General features: G+C 45.9%; 2 protein-coding genes across 3 annotated transcripts; one reads left to right on the top strand and one right to left on the bottom strand.

Annotated features, from left to right (window-relative positions):
* Positions 1-421: 421 nt before the first annotated feature.
* On the bottom strand, positions 422-15605 carry tecrb (trans-2,3-enoyl-CoA reductase b). 2 transcript variants are annotated; one of them, XM_084200688.1, is made up of 12 exons: positions 15518-15605; positions 10586-10636; positions 7757-7808; positions 7499-7543; positions 6061-6164; positions 4151-4266; positions 3450-3555; positions 2951-3023; positions 2110-2156; positions 1691-1748; positions 1395-1483; positions 422-1084 (listed from the first exon to the last, which is right to left on the bottom strand). In XM_084200688.1, the coding sequence occupies exons 1-12, from the start codon at positions 15530-15532 to the stop codon at positions 911-913; spliced, it is 930 nt and encodes a 309-aa protein (XP_084056814.1). In that variant the 5' UTR covers positions 15533-15605; the 3' UTR covers positions 422-910. The 2 variants fall into 2 exon arrangements, with proteins under 2 accessions (XP_084056814.1, XP_084056813.1); XM_084200687.1 differs by lacking the exon at positions 15518-15605 and having other exon boundaries at positions 10586-10780.
* Positions 15606-16346: 741 nt separating this feature from the next.
* dnajb1b (DnaJ heat shock protein family (Hsp40) member B1b) lies at positions 16347-20572 on the top strand. Its single transcript, XM_084200689.1, has 4 exons — positions 16347-16925; positions 18171-18502; positions 18638-18907; positions 19135-20572. Exons 1-4 carry the CDS (start codon positions 16706-16708, stop codon positions 19363-19365), a joined length of 1053 nt encoding a protein of 350 aa, XP_084056815.1. The 5' UTR covers positions 16347-16705; the 3' UTR covers positions 19366-20572.
* The last annotated feature ends 1057 nt before the right edge of the window (positions 20573-21629 follow it).

Here is a 21629-nt window from a genome sequence, read left to right as displayed (position 1 = left end):
GGTAAAGTCATTTGACAGCATGCCAGGGCGGATTGCAGAGGTCTTGAAAAAGATGGGTCAACACTGCAAATATTGACTCTTTGCATAAACTTAATGTAATTGTCAATAAAAGCCTTTGACACTTATGGAACGCTTGTAAATATACTTCAGTATACCATAGTAACATCTGACAAAAATATCTCATAACACTGAAGCAGCGAACTTTGTGAAGACCAATACTTTTGTCATTCTCAATACTTTTGACCACGACTGTAGTAACAGTGTGGTGTGTATTAGTCTCCGGTGTATTAGTCTCCAGTGTAGTAACAGTAGCCTATGTCATCAGTACATAGACCCAACAAGAAGACATGGTTTGGTATTTCTTTAAAAAAAATAAATGACTTCTACAGACAACAAAAATGAAAGTTCCAACAGAACGACCAAAAGTGTGTCATGGTTTATTAGCACTTTCTGATCAGAGGTTTTGGTATTGTTATACTTAGGCCTACACCTTGTTACACACTGACCCTGTCCCAAATGGCTCCCTAGTCCCTATGTACTGCACTACATAGGAACTAGTGTACCATTTGGGACATGCCAGACTGTCAGTCAGGTTATTTAAACAGCCAAAAAGCTCAGAGAAAATAAAAATAACAATAGCCAATCAAAAGTGGTTTGAGGAGCGTTGTTGGGCAGAAACTTCTGGGTGGGAAAGTATAGTATAAGACAGTCTCCTCAAAATGTTTGGGGTGGAGGGGGGTAGGGTTTTAATTGGAGGATGATGGTGGGGGGCAGGGCTCTCATTCCAGGTCAGACCAATCCAGTGTAGAGTAGGTTTGGGATGGGGCGAGGGACAGGGCTCTCATTTCAGGTCAGTCCAATCCAGTGTAGAGTAGGTTTGGGATGGGGCGAGGGGGGGTTCCATTCTCCTCTAGAGGACGAATGGGAGGATGGGCGAGCGGAGAGGAGGGTAGTCCCGGAACTCTTTCAGGTAGCTGCGGTGCTTCCCTTTGGCCCACACCGTCATCTGGATGAAGCCCACCGCCGTGAAGAAAGCCACCGGCAGACACTGAGTCATCAAGGTGAAGCCAAACCACGAGCCCAGCTACAGGAGAGAGAGAGGAGAGGTGGTGTTACACACACATACTAAAGGGGCTATGGGCAGACTCTACAGGGGACAAAGAGAACGATGGTGTTACACACACACACACATATGCGTAATATACAGTACACACACGCTAGAATTTCACTGCCAACCTCAGCCACTAGGTGGCCCTGAGCCTAACTATTACACAGAGAGAGACATGTTAGACACTGTTCCTCCTAACCATCAGAGGGCAGCGTCACACTGAGGAGTAGTTGTAGTTGGGACAGTCTGCTGATCCTAGATCTGTACCTAGGGGTAGAAGACTCACCTCGTATGTGTAGTTGGGACAGGAGACCAGCAGGAAGATCCAGGTGAAGGGGTTCTTAGTGGGGTACGGGATCTTCCTGGTCTTAGATCCTGATGGAGAGACAGATGGAGGGAGAGAGACGGGGAGAGAAAGAGATGGATGGAGAGACGGGGAGAGAAAGAGATGGATGGAGAGACGGGGAGAGAAAGATTCAGTTCACTGTGTGCTACTGTTTTGTAGCAGACGGGGAGAAAATAGTGTGTATGTTGAATTGACTGATGTATTACAATGTTGGAATATTCATTAGGAGTGTGTACCTGGTGGGCGGAGGTTCCGCAGGGCGATATGGATGGAGAAGTTACCAATCTGACAGAACTGGCAAGACAAACAACACAGCATCTAATAAATAACATTTTATTACGATAGTGTTCTATTACTATAGTATACACTATGAGTATAGTACATTATAGTATAGTATAGTAGAGTATAGTAGAGTAGAGTAGAGTTTAGTAGAGTATAGTAGAGTACAGTATAGTAGAGTACAGTAGAGTATATTATATTATAGTATAGTACAGTATAGTAGAGTATATTATATTATAGTACAGTATAATATAGTACAGTACATTATAGTAGAGTACATTATAGTATAGTACAGTATAGTATAGTATATTTTAGTAGAGTATATTATAGTACAGTAGAGTACATTATAGTAGAGTATAGAACAGTAGAGTCTTACCAGGAAGATGATGAGGGCCATTCTGACCTGCTGCTCACCATAGATTGCTGAAAAGACAAGGATGGTTAATGGTTACTATAATAGTGTACTAACTAGGTGGTGTATATAGAGGATGGTTAATACAGTAGGGTACTCACTAGGTGGTGTATATAGAGGATGGTTAATATAGTAGGGTACTCACTAGGTGGTGTATATAGAGGGTGGTTAATATAGTAGGGTACTCACTAGGTGGTGTATATAGAGGATGGTTAATATAGTAGGGTACTCACTAGGTGGTGTATATAGAGGATGGTTAATATAGTAGGGTACTCACTAGGTGGTGTATATAGAGGATGGTTAATATAGTAGGGTACTCACTAGGTGGTGTATATAGAGGATGGTTAATATAGTAGGGTACTCACTAGGTGGTGTATATAGAGGATGGTTAATATAGTAGGGTACTCACTAGGTGGTGTATATAGAGGGTGGTTAATATAGTAGTGTACTCACTAGGTGGTGTATATAGAGGATGGTTAATATAGTAGGGTACTCACTAGGTGGTGTATATAGAGGATGGTTAATATAGTAGGGTACTCACTAGGTGGTGTATATAGAGGATGGTTAATATAGTAGGGTACTCACTAGGTGGTGTATATAGAGGATGGTTAATACAGTAGGGTACTCACTAGGTGGTGTATATAGAGGATGGTTAATACAGTAGGGTACTCACTAGGTGGTGTATATAGAGGATGGTTAATATAGTAGGGTACTCACTAGGTGGTGTATATAGAGGATGGTTAATATAGTAGGGTACTCACTAGGTGGTGTATATAGAGGATGGTTAATACAGTAGGGTACTCACTAGGTGGTGTATATAGAGGATGGTTAATATAGTAAGCCATCCAGGCAGCAAAGCCCCAGTAGTAGGTGCAGTTCTGGAACACAGGAAGACAGAATACACATTGTCACACACAGGCTTCGTCCCAAATCGCGCCCTACTCTCTACATAGTGCACTACCTTTTGTCAAGGGCCCATTACACTAATCCCTATATAGTGCACTACTTTTGACCAGAGCCACATGGGCCCTGGTCAAAAGTAGTGCACTACATAGGAAATAGGGTGCCAGTTGGGATGCGGCCAGTGTCAGATGATCCCAGAATCTCTCAGCAGGGTCACCCTGGGTTCAAGAGACTGGCTAGGGTTCCCCAGATGAGGTATGTGTAAGGTGACACCACCACGATGAGGTAAGAGGGCACCTAAGGCTGTGGTGTGTCAGTCAGTCAGTCAGTCAGTGAGTGAGTGAGTGAGTGTGAGAGAGAGAGAGAGTGTGTGTGTGTATATGCGTCAGTGTGTGTGTCACCTTGAAGATGTTGCGTAGCGGCATGGTTCCGTGGGAGAAGCGATGGACAAACAGGGTCTCCAGGAGTCTCTTCAGGTAGTGGAAGGAGTGACACATACAGGCTAGACTGGGACCACACACACAACTACATTACCCAACATGCACCAGGACACTCACCACAGAGACCAAAGACAATGGTTCTCTTCATTCCTGCCATTCGTAGCTCATATCAACTAGAGTTCAACTAGCAGACAAAGATGATTCACATCTAACAAATGGCTCATTGCAGTTTCACTCAAATATTTCCGTAGTCTGTGAATAGAAGGAAGTGTGTGTGTGTTACCATCCAGTATGTGTGAGACTCACTGTACAACCAAGTGTGTGTGTGTGTGTGTGAGACTCACTGTACAACCCAGTGTGTGTGTGTGTGTGTGAGACTCACTGTACAACCCAGTGTGTGTGTGTGTGTGTGAGACTCACTGTACAACCCAGTGTGTGTGTGTGTGTGTGTGAGACTCACTGTACAACCCAGTGTGTGTGTGTGAGACTCACTGTACAACCCAGTGTGTGTGAGACTCACTGTACAACCCAGTGTGTGTGTGTGTGTGTGAGACTCACTGTACAACCCAGTGTGTGTGTGTGTGTGTGAGACTCACTGTACAACCCAGTGTGTGTGAGACTCACTGTACAACCCAGTGTGTGTGTGTGTGTGTGAGACTCACTGTACAACCCAGTGCTTGCTAGTGGTGAAGTCATATTTGGGGGCGTAGATGAAGGGAACCCGGAAGTAGAACATCAGGTAGAGGAGGAGAGGACCGGCATACTCTGTCAGAAACACCTGAGAGAGAGACAGAGAGAGGAATTCATTTCAATTGACTGATTTCCTTATATGAACTGTAACTCAGTCAAATCTTTGAAATTGTTCCATGTTGCGTTTATATTTTTCAGTATTCAGTATAATATAGCCCAGCTTCAGATCATTTATCAACCCTGTTGTCAGAGCTTCAGATCATTTATCAACCCTGTTGTCAGAGCTACAGATCATTTATAAACCCTGTTGTCAGAGCTACAGATAATTTATAAACCCTGTTGTCAGAGCTACAGATCTTTCATAAACCCTGTTGTCTGAGCAGCAAAGGACAAAGCCATTTTAAACTGTTACTACTGTCATCATGAAGAACTTACAAAACATAACTTTACTTTTCTCCCCCTCTCTAGTCTCTCCCTCTAGTCCCTCCCTCTAGTCCCTCCCTCTAGTCCCTCCCTCTAGTCCCTCCCTCTAGTCTCTCCCTCTAGTCTCTCCCTCTAGTCTCTCCCTCTAGTCTCTCCCTCTAGTCTCTCCCTCTAGTCTCTCCCTCTAGTCTCTCCCTCTAGTCTCTCCCTCTAGTCTCTCCCTCTAGTCTCTCCCTCTAGTCCCTCCCTCTAGTCCCTCCCTCTAGTCCCTCCCTCTAGTCCCTCCCTCTAGTCTCTCTCTCTAGTCTCTCTCTCTAGTCTCTCTCTCTAGTCTGCCCACAGCTCTCCTCCTCCTAGTGGAACACTGGGGTTTCTGTGTCGTACACACAGATGTCCAGTCAGCCAGTCAGCCAGCCAATCAGCCAGCCAGCCAGCCAGCCAGCCAATCAGCCAGCCAGCCAGCCAGGGAGGATACATTTATCTGTCTCCATTTTACACACCTGCTCCTGCCTAACCGACAGTAACCCCTCCGTCTGTCCTCCCTCCCTCCCCCTCCGTTTGTCCTCCCTCCCTCCCCCTCCGTCTGTCCTCCCTCCCCCTCCGTCTGTCCTCCCTCCCTCCCCCTCCGTCTGTCCTCCCTCCCTCCCTGTCTGTCCTCTCTTCTTACTGTGCTTGTCCCCTTCTTTCTCTCACACAATCTCTTTCCTGCACTCCCTGTCCCCTTCAAATCACATGCTTGGTAAACAACAGGTGTAAACTAGCAGTGAAATGTTTACTGACGGGACCTTCCCAACAATGCAGAGATAACACAAGGAATAAATACACAATGAGTAATGATAACTTGGCTATTCACACGGGGTACCAGTACTGAGTCTATGTGCAGGGCTACGAGGTAATTGAGGTAGATATGTACATATAGGTAGGGGTACAGTGACTAGGCAACAGGATAGATAATAAACAGTAGGAGCAGTGTATGTGATGAGTCTAAAGAGTTGGTGCAAAGGGGGTCAATGCAGATCGTCCAATGCAGATCGTCCAATGCAGATCGTCCAATGCAGATAGTCCAGATAGCTATTTATTTAGCGGTCTTGTTCAGCAGTCTTATGGCTTGGGGGTAGAAGCTGTTCAGGGTCCTGTTGGTCCCAGACTTGGTGCTCTGTCCTTTATCTCCCTCCCTCAGTCTCCCTCCCTCCCTCAGTCAGTCAGTCTCCCTCCCTCCCTCAGTCAGTCAGTCAGTCTCCCTCCCTCCCTCCCTCCCTCCCTCCCTCCGTCCGTCTCTCTCTCTCTCCCTCACTCCCGTCTCTCCCTCAGTCTCTCGCTCCCTCCATCCCTCCGTCTCTCTCTCCCCCAGTTAATGTGACAGGGGCTTTAATAGTGACCCTCACCAAAAACAAATTAGCACTGAGGTCAGGAGGAAACTAATACACAAACACGTTTGTGTGTGTGTGTGTGTACTCACGGTGACCCAGCTGATTTGAGCTCCCAGGTCTCGGAAATAGAAGGTTGCCGTGGTTCCCACAGGAAGATGCTGCAGTACATCCTCATCCTTTAGACACTTACCCTCTGATAGAGGAGGAGAGGAGAGGAGAGGAGAGGAGAGGAGAGGAGAGGAGAGGAGAGGAGAGGAGAGGAGAGGAGAGGAGAGGAGAGGAGAGGAGAGGAGAGGAGAGGAGAGGAGAGGAGAGGAGAGGAGAGGAGAGGAGAGGAGAGGAGAGGAGAGGAGAGGAGAGGAAGAGGGGAGAAGAGAGGGGAGAAGAGAGGGGAGAAGAGAGGGAGAGAAGAGAGGAGGAGGAGGAGAGGAGGAAAGGAGGAAAGAGGAGGAAAGGAGGAAAGAGGAGGAAAGGAGGAAAGAGGAGGAAGATAGGAGGAGGAGGAGAGAGGGGAGAAGAGAGAATTCTAATATCAATAACGGCCCCACAACCAAGTTGCATGATCAATTCTTACCCTCTACCAGCCTGCTACCATCACTACTATACTATAGATATCACCACTGTCTTATCCTCTATCACTACTATACTAGATATCACCACTGTCTTATCCTCTACCAGCCTGCTACCATCACTACTATACTATAGATATCACCACTGTCTTACCACCTACCAGCCTGCTACCATCACTACTATACTATAGATATCACCACTGTCTTATCCTCTACCAGCCTGCTACCATCACTACTATAGATATCACCACTGTCTTACCCTCTACCAGCCTGCTACCATCACTACTATACTATAGATATCACCACTGTCTTACCCTCTACCAGCCTGCTACCATCACTACTATAGATATCACCACTGTCTTACCCTCTACCAGCCTGCTACCATCACTACTATACTATAGATATCACCACTGTCTTATCCTCTACCAGCCTGCTACCATCACTACTATACTATAGATATCACCCCTGTCTTATCCTCTAACAGCCTGCTACCATCACTACTATACTATAGATATCACCACTGTCTTATCCTCTACCAGCCTGCTACCATCACTACTATACTATAGATATCACCACTGTCTTATCCTCTACCAGCCTGCTACCATCACTACTATACTATATATATCACCACTGTCTTATCCTCTACCAGCCTGCTACCATCACTACTATACTATAGATATCACCACTGTCTTACCCTCTACCAGCCTGCTACCATCACTACTATACTATAGATATCACCACTGTCTTATCCTCTACCAGCCTGCTACCATCACTACTATACTATAGATATCACCACTGTCTTATCCTCTACCAGCCTGCTACCATCACTACTATACTATAGATATCACCACTGTCTTATCCTCTACCAGCCTGCTACCATTACTACTATACTATAGATATCACCACTGTCTTCATACAGACTCTGAAAATCAGAAGAATGGTTTGGAGTTAGACTTACTTGGGTCCAGGCGGATGGACTGTCTGGCTGCGTACCATTGAGGATCTGAAACAGACAGACAAACAGACAAGGGTGGGAGGGAGAGGGAGACCAGACAGACAGGTAGAGGGACAGACAGAGAGACAAGACGAAGACACAGACAAGGGGGTGGGGGGGGTCAACTCTTTAGCTTTATTTAATTTAAATACTATGTATTGAAGTTAATTTAATTGTAGTAGAATGTGCTGCTGTGTAATGTCAATCTAACGTCGTACTCACGGCTTTTGTGGAACATAGACTTGATCTCCCCAATAGTGGCATTTGGCTCAACCTGCAAATCAAGAGAGATGAGTGGGAAACACACACACACACCTTCTCATTGCCCTTTCATGTGTGATTAGCAGTGCATTTAGCTGTAGCTCTGGCCACACCCCCTGGGTACTGTTATCAAACAGCTGGTATTATCACCCAAAATAGAACAGACACACACAGTGCCAAAACACACACACACACACACACACACACATAATGTGAAAGACACACTGCAACAACAATCCCACATAGACAAACTGACAAATGACGCACTTACAAAACCATGGACACACACACAATACCATCTAACAGCGGCCACTCCAGACCGTCGTAACCCCCAGGAGAGGCCGAGTCTGGAGGTTAAGGGACTTGCGCTGAACCCTGTTCCCCCAGCCAGACTGCCTCCTCCTGGGGGGCTTAGCCCTCACATACCCCCCTAACTCCACTCAGCAGGGACTGGATGGTTCTGCCCAGCCATGGGCCATTATAGCCAATACTATAGCCAGGCAGAGGGACAGGGGACCAGAACCAACCTTTCCTAAAGGATAGGTAAGTCATGGTTAGTCCTTACTGGCTAGTTGAGAAGGACTAGGTGTGTGTACAAAGACTGTCTTTATTGAAGGTGGGTCACAACAGTCAACTTGAAAGGTTCTGAACACTGGACTCCACACTAGGCTACTCTTTTTGGCATCCTTATAACATTCACCAGACATTATTCTACTACTGTATTCATCGGTGACATCACAGAGGTCTTCCCCCAGACATTCTAGTCTACTTATGACATCACAGTGGTCTCACCTAGATATTATATTTATGACATTGCAGGTCTCCCCCAGACATTCTAGTGTCTTTATGACATCACAGTGGTCTTTCCCAGAGATTCTACTCTGTTTATGAAATCACACAAAGGTATTCTCCAGACATGAATCATGACATCACAGAGGTCTTCCGAGACATTATAGACTACTTCTGACATCACAGAGCTCCTCTTCAGACAGTCTCTTTATGACATCACAGGTCTCTCCCAGAAATTCCAAATAATTTACTTGACAACATTAGATTAGAATAACTTTATTTATTCAACTCCACCAACATAAATTCCAATAACCAAATCAAATATACTCCCTCCCACATCAAAGCCCTACTTCAGGAATCTCTATTTCCCAGGGGGCCGCAGTCTGAAGTGGGGGATGACTTGGCCATGGAAACTGTGTTAAGCTGAGAACAGGTATCAGAGCAGTGGTAATCCTGTGTGGACGTGACCTGATACCTTGCAGCCCCTGCATGCCCTAACCCATCACATTAACACCATACAGAACCTAAAACAGTGCTATTAAACCTATAACAGCATGATAAACCTAGCTAGGTGTTCCAGCTGTCATTTAACCACCAGTCTATAACACCATGATAAACCTAGCTAGGTGTTCCAGCTGTCATTTAACCATCAGTCTATAACACCATGATAAACCTAGCTAGGTGTTCCAGCTGTCATTTAACCATCAGTCTATAACACCATGATAAACCTAGCTAGGTGTTCCAGCTGTCATTTAACCGTCAGTCTATAACACCATGATAAACCTAGCTAGGTGTTCCAGCTGTCATTTAACCATCAGTCTATAACACCATGATAAACCTAGCTAGGTGTTCCAGCTGTCATTTAACCACCAGTCTATAACACCATGATAAACCTAGCTAGGTGTTCCAGCTGTCATTTAACCACCAGTCTATAACACCATGATAAACCTAGCTAGGTGTTCCAGCTGCCATTTAACCATCAGTCTATAACACCATGATAAACCTAGCTAGGTGTTCCAGCTGTCATTTAACCATCAGTCTATAACACCATGATAAACCTAGCTAGGTGTTCCAGCTGTCATTTAACCATCAGTCTATAACACCATGATAAACCTAGCTAGGTGTTCCAGCTGCCATTTAACCACCAGTCTATAACACCATGATAAACCTAGCTAGGTGTTCCAGCTGTCATTTAACCACCAGTCTATAACACCATGATAAACCTAGCTAGGTGTTCCAGCTGTCATTTAACCACCAGTCTATAACACCATGATAAACCTAGCTAGGTGTTCCAGCTGTCATTTAACCATCAGTCTATAACACCATGATAAACCTAGCTAGGTGTTCCAGCTGCCATTTAACCACCAGTCTATAACACCATGATAAACCTAGCTAGGTGTTCCAGCTGCCATTTAACCACCAGTCTATAACACCATGATAAACCTAGCTAGGTGTTCCAGCTGCCATTTAACCACCAGTCTATAACACCATGATAAACCTAGCTAGGTGTTCCAGCTGCCATTTAACCACCAGTCTATAACACCATGATAAACCTAGCTAGGTGTTCCAGCTGTCATTTAACCACCAGTCTATAACAGCATGCTAACAGAGAGAAGTTGTAACCTCTAACCCATCAGACTGATAGTCCACTCCAGTCATAGGTAGTAGTGAGCACTATGGGCCGGTCTGGCTCAGACAAGGCTTCACTACTTCAGGTTGTACTTGGAGCTCCTCAGCACTACACTGACTGGGGGACTGGGGCTGTAGCTCCCTGCTTCACATGACAACAGACATACAGACAGACAGCACTGACCTGAGTACAGTGGAGCGGCCTATATTAAACCAATAGTCCTATCGAGCCTGCACCTGTTGCACTATTTAACACAGAGAGACACACACACACACACACACAGATATAGACACACACATAGACGTACACACACAGATATAGACGTACTACCCCCCCCAGACACACACACAGTATTTGTGAAGCCGTCTTACCTTGTCCAGGAAGCAGAGTTTGTCCTTGGTCTTGGCATCCAGAATCTCCACCTCAAAGAAAACCACAGCTTTCTTAGCCTTCTTAGCTTTCGGACGTTTAGCAGGGGGTGCTGCCACCCCTGGGACACTCCCCGGACCACCCTTTTTGGGGGTAGCCCCCTCTAGTACTACAGTATCCATATCCACACCACTACTCTCTCTCTTTATTCCCTTCTCTTCTTTGTCTGGAAAACACGCTTTTCTTAATTCTCTGAGAGTTTGAGCGAGGAGAGGAGAGAGCGGCGTCTGGTTTCAGCTGTGGAAATAAATATCTTTCTCTCCCCCTCGTTCGCTCCGCTGTTCTGCCTCCCCTCCCTCCCTCTCGCTCTCATCCCTTCTTTCCTGGCATGCTGGCTGCTTTATTTAACCCCCCACCCCACACACACACAGCCCAGCTCCCCCGTCACCCCACACACACACCTGCTCCCCCCTACCTCCCCCTTCACCCCACACAGCCCTACTCCCCCCTACCTCCCCCCCTCCTCCATCCCATCCCTCACCCCTCCACCCCCATTCCTCCATCCCTCACCCCTATCCCTCAACCCTCCATCCCTCAACCCTCCATCCCTCAACCCTCCATCCCTCAACCCCCCCTACCTCACCCCTCCCCACACACACAGTAGGGTGATAATACTCCAGAGACACTCATGGCTTAGTTAGGGGAATACTCCTCCGTGCAACCACTCCCTCCCCTGTAATAATGTCCGGAACCTTAGCTCTATAACCCTAACATTCCTAGATATGTCGGTCCAATATCAATTTACTTAAGGGCAATTCCATGGTAACGGAATTACGCTGAGACTTAAAATGTATACCAAACAAAAAAACATTTATTTACAAGTTTAACAAACCATAGAACTCTATGTACAAGGGCTACTTTTAACAATTTCCACAGAAGATTCTACAAAAACACATTTCCAGGAAGAACTGAGCACCCTAAGCACCCCCCCTCTAGAAGGGAGGAAGTATGACAAACACACAGTCCTCCCCTCGGCTAAATATAAAACTCTGCGTAAGCAACCTTATCCCTACACATACCACGCCCTCCCCACCTCCACCCTTACCCTACCTCCACCCACCTCCCCACCCTTGCTACCTACCTCCCTCCCTCCACCCACCCACCCACCCACCCTCCCTCCACCCTCCCTCACCCCTCCACCACCCACCCTACTTTTACTGTAATTATGTTATCAAACTTTGCATCTGCACACAGTTATTCCAATAAATGTTTTGTATTATTATTTACAAAGTTGTCCTTGTGCATAGAGTTATGGTTTGTTAAACTTTTAAATAAATGGCTTTTGTTTGACATACATTTTAAAAGGAAAAATTGGAGTCTCAGTGTAATTCCGTTATTGTAGAATTTCCCTTATGTTTTGTAGTCTGCACACACCCCCACACACACACAAACACCCACATCCACATCCACCCACACAAACACCCACATCCACATCCACCCACACAAACACCCACACCCACATCCACATCCACCCACACAAACACCCACATCCACATCCACCCACACAAACACCCACACAAACACCCACACCCACATCCACCCACACAAACACCCACATCCATCCACACAGTGCGAGCCAGGAAACACAGGCATTACTAGGATTACTGGGATGACTATTTAAACTGTCCCACCCCCCCCCATCCCCTCCCCTCTACCCCCACCCCCTGTCCCACACCCCCATCCCCTCCCCTCTACCCCCTGTCCCACCCCCTGTCTATATAAAGACCCCCCCTGGGATAGCAGCCTTTCCTTGTGCTGGGGGTCTAAAGCAGTACTGGATAGATAACCATTAGAGCTGGGGTAGTGTTGGGGTAAGGCTGGGGTAGTGTTGGGGTAAGGCTGGGGTAGTGTTGGGGTAAGGCTGGGGTAGTGTTGGGGTAAGGCTGGGGTAGTGTTGGGGTAAGGCTGGGGTAGTGTTGGGGTAAGGCTGGGGTAGTGTTGGGGTAAGGCTGGGGTAGTGTTGGGGTAAGGCTGGGGTAGTGCTGGGGTAAGGCTGGGGTAAGGCTGGGGTAGTGTTGGGGTAAGGCTGGGGTAGTGTTGGGGTAGTGTTGGGGTAAGGCTGGGGTAGTGTTGGGGTAAGGCTGGGGTAGTGTTGGGGTAAGGCTGGGGTAGTGTTGGGGTAAGGCTGGGGTAGTGTTGGGGTAAGGCTGGGGTAGTGTTGGGGTAGGGCTGAGGGGGGTAGGGCTGAGGGGGGTAGGGCTGAGGGGGGTAGGGCTGAGGGGGGAAGGGCTGAGGGGGGAAGGGCTGAGGTGGTAGGGCATGGAGCTCTAGAGTAGGACAGCATTGGAACTAGCTAGGTTCAAGACTCGGGTAGTAGTGCAAGTTGGGGTAGTGTGCTGCTGCGGCTTGGGCCCAGTTGGGGTAGTGCTGTGCTGAGTGTGGGAAAGACTGAGGGAGTCGTAGTACACTCCAGCTCATCATAGTGCCCTAATAGGTGCATTCTCTTCCTCTCTCTATCTCTCCCTCGCTCTCTCTCTCTTCCTTTCTCTGTCTCTCCCTCTTTTGACAGGTGGTGTATCTCCTGTCTACTGGACTCTGGCCCCTGGTACCTTCACACCTGCCTCCTCACTTACATACACAGGTCAGTGTTAATGATTGATATTATTTACCCATTCATTGTTTAACCATTTAAATGCACCGTGAGCTTAGCACAACGTTCTCTATGGACCCTTGTCTCTGGACAGAGCTGATGCTGATGTAGTGGACTAGCCACTGATCTACAGTCAGGTATATTCTACAACCCGAATGGTTCATATTAGCATTGTGCGTATGGTAATCTGATCCTAAGGTGGATTGAGTGTCCATCTTCTCCAGTGTGTGTTGTTGTCAGTGCAGCGAGGCAGCAGGTGTCATTCCTTGGTATATAGTTACTATTACAGTGCTATGACGCCACCTTGTGGATATTTCTTATAACTACATCAGCAGTGATTTCGCTTTGCAATAAATGTTTTTATTGGAGAGACCGATACCTGTTATCATTTGGATTCAAGATGGATGCAGACAGTAATCTTGTTGATTGTTAGCAATCCTTCCCTGATGGCCAATGATGCATTGATATGGGCCCAACATGTATTCTGTAGTCAAATGCACATCTTATCAGTGTAATGACATGTTTCTATTGCGCTTAGTGGACTCACAGTTCAGTGCTGCAGACTCATCTAGACATTATTGTAGCCTCCTTGTATGTTAGTTTTACTACGACCTCCACCAAGAGGTCTGGACCTTTATGGCAGAGCACTAGGCTACATTGTAGCATGGTTGCCGTTTCCTGCTCCTCTCAAGCTATTCTGTCCCCCTCAATTACTACATTAGAAAGAGAGAAATGTATTGGAAGTGATAACCTCCCAGTGTATGTAGATATCAGACAGACCTGGGTTCAAGTACTATTTGACATAATTTCAAAATACATTATTGACTGAGCATGCCTGGCTTCAACATACCAATAGAATAGTCCAATAACTGCAAAATATATCTAGCTGCAACTCTAGATAGGCTTGAGAGAAAACTCTCAAAGTATCGGAAAGACTTCAAATATTATTTGAACCCAGGTATGGTATGAGAGGAGGAGACATGTTGGAGGAAATGAGGAGAACTCACTGGTCGAGGCAGTTCTAACTCTACTCAACTCCCCAAACTGGCTCCTTCAAATCCTGTCCATTGGGTTTGGTCGGCATGACGTCACACCTGCTGTAGAGTCAGTCCTGGTAGCCATGACAACACCTGATGTAGCTAGCTAGCCTACAGTCTAGGAAGCAGTTTTAAATCTGACTGTAGGAGGATTAACTCCCCTCTAGACACTGATCTAAGATCAGTTTGTATGTGATTACCCCCTAATGGCTAAGGTTTGGATTAGTGGGGGGTAATCTGGTCCTAGATCTGTGTCTATTGGGTCTGAGAGAGCCACATGGCCAGCACATGTAGAGGTAAATGTCTATGGGTGTGTCTGCCTATACAGCCATGATAGGGAAGGTGGGCATGTGTTTCAGAGGACATAGCCCTACCATTATTGCCTGTTTGCTATGCATTTAACATAAAGTAACCAGTGGGCTTTGATGTTATTCCATTTACGTCCTTGCATGCATACCATAGAACTTTGTCTCGTGTGTGATTGAAAAAATAATGAATAGTTTAAATTCAATCACCTAAGTCTACGAGGCTATGAGCAATAGGAGTTCAGATTGAAGCTAGGCCTATTTGCATATCATCACTTTACTCTCCTATATGCAGATCAACAATGCTCCAGTCAGTCAGTCAGTCAGTCTGATAGTATGAGACGGAGTGGCCTCTATGTTCATGCAGTAAAATAGTGTAACCGTCAACATTTCTATCCCAAGAGGCTACATTAACTTACGACACAACACTCCCCACAAGGTTAGATTTGTTGCGCACTTGACTGTTCACCTGCAATGATAGGCTGGCTGCCCTGCAATGAAGCAACAATGCAGAGATAAGAATTCTTCAGCGTTCCAATCCACCAGAGGTGGCGCAGCCTAGTTTATGCATTGTCCAAGCATTGTGAGAAAAGAACGACTGGTAAATATTTAAATAAACTAGTAACCTATCTGTTTGGTTGGATTGCTGTTTATTGTGAAAGTAGAAGTGATAGGCTATGTCCATGACATGTGAATTGCAGGCAAGTAGACTACAACTTCGACCAGAGAGTCCACAAGCACACCACTTTGACATCCGAGTGAAAACAGCGTGAGCTCATCCCTGCTCTCCAGCACGTTCTACCAGCCTAAATCTGACCGTTAAACTACCCAGGACCGTTGGGAAACAGACTGACAACTTCACAACACTCTTATGAAACAGTAAGAAATACATTGAACAGAATCCCCATTAAAGGTTTAGAGTTACAGCGGATACTATCTTACCTCGTAATGCTTCATCTTGGCTGTTTGTTCTCGCTCTCATCCAAGGTGAGCGACGGGTTGTGCCTTCCAATCAGAGCAAGAGGAAGCAATGATGAACGTGAGGTCCCCAATTGGTCCAATGGTTGGGGAGTCCAATGGTTACTTCTTTAATATCACGTCCAATCAATGCGTCGGAAAGCCAAGTAGATATGCCTTACTGTCCGTACTGTAGCCAATGGGGGAGTAGATTCCCGCAATGGAGTGATCCGTTTGGACAAATGGAGATGCGGGGTAAATTGTGTTAGCGGGGGATTCTGTCACTAAATCGTATGTTATCAACAGCAGGGCAAGCTATACACTGACTTTACAGATCAGCAATTATGTTGGTAGATTACTGACTGATAATTGGGCATAGTGTGTCAGTGGTGGTTTTCATAAGCAGCAAGGCTGTTTGACAAGGATAAGGCATATTTGTTGATATTTGACTAAGAAGAGTAAAGTTGAAATAGCGTTATTATTTTCATTGAGAAAGGACATGGCTAAACCTAACGCATAGTGCCTATAAACCTAAAGCATAGCGAGGACTACATCTATAGTTCCAACAAAAGCAACAGACAAACCACATTATGAGGGAATCAGTTTTGTTCAGGGGTTCCATAAAGCTTTTCCTCTGCGCAGTTTGCAGACACGATTCTTAGAACTTTCGATACATACAGTGAGTGCAACATTGTATCTGCCTCTGCACAAACAGAAGGTGAGATTTCTACATGGAAGGCGTGGTTGAGTTTCGGCTAGACTACGGAAGCCTGTCCAATGGAACTGTCAAACTCAGTGACGCTCCAGTGGGCGTGAACGACCCCTTGGAAGTTTCGTCCGAGAGGAACTGAGCTGAGCTGTGTTCAGACTCTGATGGAAAATTCTCGAACTTTCTGCGCGGATATAAGATAGAATGAGGTCCCATGCGGAGTGCTGAGCTGAGCTGAGAGAACCGTAGCCTTCTTCAACAGTGTGTGTGCAGTTCACGTTGTAATACTTTTACTTACCATTCCATAGATAGACTGCCTGCAACTGGACCAGCGGATTTAAAGAGAACTACCCGTATACCTTGTGTGAATTTGATTGACACTGGACTTGACAGTCAGCAGGCTCAAGCAAGGGAGCCTTAAACTATTTCTCGCAGCTATTTGGAATAAACACACAGACAGCTAGATGGTCAAAATGGGTAAAGACTACTATAATGTCCTGGGCATACAGAAAGGAGCGACGGAGGACGAGATCAAGAAGGCTTATCGTAAGCAGGCTCTGCGTTACCACCCGGATAAAAACAAGTCTCCTGCAGCCGAGGACAAGTTTAAAGAAATAGCTGAAGCTTATGACGTTCTGAGCGACCCAAAGAAAAAGGACATTTACGACCGATTCGGCGAAGAAGGTGAGTGTTCTATCTACTAGACATTTTACATTTTAGTCATTCAGCAGACGCTCTTATCCAGAGCGACTTACAGTTAGTGAGTGCATACATGACGCAACATGTTGTTATTAAAAAGTGGTGAATAAATACACTTTATTTTCCAAAGTACATTAGTTAGGTAGACCTATTGGGAACGATTTCAAAGCTTCAATTATAACGATGTAAAGCTGAATCTTTGTTTCTTGATATTTTGATGAGTATTTAGGCGAGATGGCATTTCAAGATCTCTCTCAAGCACCTGCCTCTTTCCTCTGAAAATCTACTCTTCTTCAGTGGTGCTGAAACCGCAGTTTTATTTCTAGAGTTGTAACGCTTTGGGCCACAGAAGTTCCAAAAACAAACGCTATATGCTTATAACAAACCAAGCAATAGCTTATAAGCCTACCTTTCTTAGCCAATGTGAGCAATATTTTATAACCAGAAAGGGCAAAGCACAGGAAGGTGGAAGTACAGCACGCATGTTCCAACAATAATCCCTTGCAGCACAATCATAAGGAATGGATTAAAAAAATTGATAAACAATACAATAGGCCTGCGGATTGGCAACAACGCTCGGATTGGCTGCAAGACACGAGCGGAGCGGCGCCGGAGAGGTGCCCGCCCACTGCTGGAAGGTTCGGGCGCTGACGTCACAGAGGGGCGGAGAGACCGACTTTAACAGTTTGGCACTAGCCTGTCAGCAAGCTTCTCAAAGGACAGATGGTGTGGTCGTGGATTCCTAGTTCCTACAGTAGGCCTAGGTTAGAATGGTGCAGCTGTGTTCTTATCAGTTGTTTTTAAGGACCAGGCTAGGTAACTCAACTGTCAAGCTGCATTATTCCGTGTATAGCAACAGACACTGTAGACCACAGGAGGTTGGTGGCACCTTAATTGGGGAGAACAGGCTCTTGGTAATGACTGGAGCGGAATCAGTGGAATGGTATCAAATACATCAAATACATGGTTTCCAGGTGTTTGATGCCAGTCCATTTGCGCCGTTCCGGACATTATTATTTAGCCGTCCTCCCCTCAACAGCCTCCTGTGGTGTAGACCAATACAACCTTTATTCCCTCCCTTCTAGCCCTACACACAGACACATTGTTTCCACACCCATGGGTGCTACTGCACATAGGAAATGATTACACAACTTCTATTGAAAGAAGTCTGAACCAGAGCACCAAATGTTTAACTCTCTCTCTCCGTCCCTTCCTCCTTCTCTCCTCCAGGGTTGAAGGGAGGAGGCCCCTCAGCAGGAGGGGGTGTTCCTGGGGGCCCTAATTTCAGCTACTCCTTCCAGGGCGACCCCCACGCCATCTTCGCCGAGTTTTTCGGGGGCCGGAGCCCCTTCGACCAGTTCTTCCCCCGAAACGGCGGGGGCCCAGACGGGGACAACATGGACACTGACGATCTCTTCGCCCGTTTCGGGATGGGGGGCGGCGGCATGGGGGGGTTCCCCCGTTCCTTCAGCACAGGGATGGGGGGAGGGATGGGGGGGCAGATGGTTGAGAAGCACCAGGACCCACCCATGCTCCACGACCTCAGGGTGACCTTAGAAGAGGTTGGTTGATTGATTGATTGACTTATTTTATTTGACAACAAAAAATATCCATGTACACACAGTACATACATTTTAAAAGTTGTCTAGGATAACACAATAAAGGCAATAACTAATTTCCATTGTGATCCTTAAAAGGTGTTCTCAGGTTGCACTAAGAGAATGAAGATATCCCACAAGCGGCTGAACGCAGACAGACGGACCACCCGGACGGAGGACAAGATCCTGGAGGTGGAGATAAAGAAGGGATGGAAGGAGGGGACGAAGATCACCTTCCCTAAAGAGGGGGATGAGACGCCCACTAACATCCCGGCAGACGTGGTGTTCGTGGTCAAGGATAAGCCCCACCCAGTGTTCCGGCGAGAAGGCTCTGACATCGTTTACCCCGCCAAGGTCTCCCTCAGAGAGGTAAGGCAGAATGATTGGAACTTTTAACTAAACTATACTAAATATACTTTGTTTTTATACGCTGCTCTCCAAGTGCTCGCTAAAACAAATTAATAGTACTTAGAATGACAATCATTCTTGAACCTACAGACAACTGTTTGTACGTAGACTAGAGTGATGAAGCGTAACATCTCTCTCTCTCTCTCTCCCCCCTCTATCTTCTCTCTCTCTCTCTCTCTCTCTCTCAGGCTCTGTGCGGCTGCACGGTCAACGCCCCCACGCTGGACGGCAGGACAGTAACCGTGACGACCGGGGACGTGGTGCGTCCGGGGATGAAACGACGTATCACGGGGGAGGGGCTTCCTCACCCCAAGCGGCCCGATCGCCGCGGTGACCTGCTGGTGGAGTACGAGGTGGTGTTTCCGGAGAGATTGAGTCAGAGTGCCAAGGAGACCATCGCACAGGTGCTTCCACCCTAGTCCTGATACCTATGAACTATGAACTTCTTAAGGACAAAATGGACGGCCGACGAACAGTGAAAAGCAACAAGTGGCTGTCCGCCCTATCGCCTCTGACCAAAGAACAACGACCGCCACCATTTTCTGGACAGGGGCCACCTGATCCTAGATCAGCATTCCTGCACTCTAGAGCCAGAGACCATCAAATAAATGTGGTTCTTTAGCATCCTTTAGTATGAGCCTCTTTAGCTTTACTTGAAAATGTCCATGTACAGGCTAGAGGCATTGGTTTGTTAGCAGTGGTTCTCAAACCTCTCCTCTGGGACCCCGAGGAGAGGTTTGAAATACCTATTTTGGGGGATTAGATTTGTATTTCTTGGTGGCATTTCTTTGCAGATGGCATCCCTTCATGTATCTATTCTAGGGGTTTAGGTATCATGGGTGGTTTTCATGGTTTTGGTTATTGGATTCTGATCAAATCAATAGAACGTATTGGCACTGATCAATACCCATAGTCTGATAATACCCATAGTCAATAGCCGTAGTCCCCACTGGTCCCCATGACAACCAGAGGATGTTCAGGAGCACTGAACTGTTGTCAGTGGTTTAGAACAGAAACAATGCTACTTGAATGCATGGAAATATAATCTATAGAACGGACCTTCCCATTCAAGTCAACGATGATTCTATTTCTATGCTTGAATTTTCTTTACTTTTCCAAGATGCCTACAATAGTAATAACAATAATAGGGTGGGGGGAAATGTGAGTGAGAGGTGTGTGTGTGTGTGTGTGTGTGTGTTTTGCAGCTAGTGTGTATGAGTTAGCTAGCTAGGTGAACCTTTTTGTACAGAAATTCATGGAATGTATGACTTGCTGTAGGATCTGGGCTTTGTATTGTGCAACTGTTGGATTGCGCACTATCATGATATAGGATATCTTAGTATAGGATGTTAGCACAGTAACCATAGGAGATATAGGGTTTCATGTTATACCCATAGCACTCCTCTTTACTCAATATTACACAGAAAATCCACCTGTTGTTGCTGCAGAAAGTGAGAACTGTCCAAAAACTGCCTTTAAACTGTTTATTGAGCAAAAATATCAACTTTTCCTTTAAATTGTCTATGCGAAATGTTTCACATTTTATTGACATGAATGTAACCAAAGCACTTGTCCTCATCAGGTTTTAGCCACGTCTTAATGAAATAAAACCCTTTCCTAACTGTCCATTCAGGGAACAATTGATAAGACTAGACCTCTTCCCCCTCTTCTTTCATTCCCCCTTTCCTTCCCCCTCTTCTTTCATTCCCCCTCTCCTTCCCCCTCTTCTTTCATTCCCCCTCTCCTTCCCCCTCTTCTTTCATTCCCCCTCTCCTTCCCCCTCTTCTTTCATTCCCCCTCTCCTTCCCCCTCTTCTTTCATTCCCCCTCTCCTTCCCCCTCTTCTTTCATTCCCCCTCTCCTTCCCCCTCTTCTTTCATTCCCCCTCTCCTTCCCCCTCTTCTTTCATTCCCCCTCTCCTTCCTCCTCTTCTTTCATTCCTCCTTTCTGACTTGCATTGAACAAAGTGATATCCCAAAGGCTGTATTTAAATGAAAGATCCCTCACCTCAAATTAGAGACCATTCTTTCTCCTTGACAACAGTAATTGTAGTTTAATATTTAAATAATGTAATTTGTATTTAAGGAATAGGTTTAAGAAAACATTAACCCTGGACAGAATCTTCTAAAACTGCAACCAGACTTAGAATTGGACTGGCACATTTCTTAGTTTACTATACATTTGCAATGTATTGTTTACATTATATTGCTGGACAGTTTTCTATACACAGAATGTACTTTTTATGTGAATAACTTTCATTGGTAAATAAAGTATATTTTGTTCTTATAGATAAATGGATCCTTGTTTCTCTTTCTAGAAAGATGTAATAAACATGTTATAACAGTGTGATCTGGTATGAAGATGTCTCTTGGCTTGAGACCCACCGGGGCCTCTTCACAGCCTGTGTCTATGTATGCTGATGACACAACGCTATACACGTCAGCTACCACAGCAAGTGAAATCACTGCAACACTTAACAAAGAGCTGCAGTCAGTTTCAGAATGGGTGGCAAGAAATAAGTTAGTCCTAAATATTTAGAAAACTAAAAGCATTGTATTTGAGACAAATCATTCACTAAACCCTAAATTGAGCAAGTTGAGGAGACCCTGTATTGCAAACTGTCATGGTCAAAACATATTGTTTTGTCCAGTCCTGTCCAGTTGTGTGGTCAGGTGCCACAAAGA

This window comes from Coregonus lavaretus, assembly GCF_964263955.1.
Source record: "Coregonus lavaretus genome assembly, contig: HAP1_SCAFFOLD_2525, whole genome shotgun sequence".
NCBI classification, from domain to species: domain Eukaryota; kingdom Metazoa; phylum Chordata; class Actinopteri; order Salmoniformes; family Salmonidae; genus Coregonus; species Coregonus lavaretus.
The sequence above is the reverse complement of the archived record's forward strand: the minus strand, read 5'-3'. Positions and strand labels throughout refer to the sequence as shown.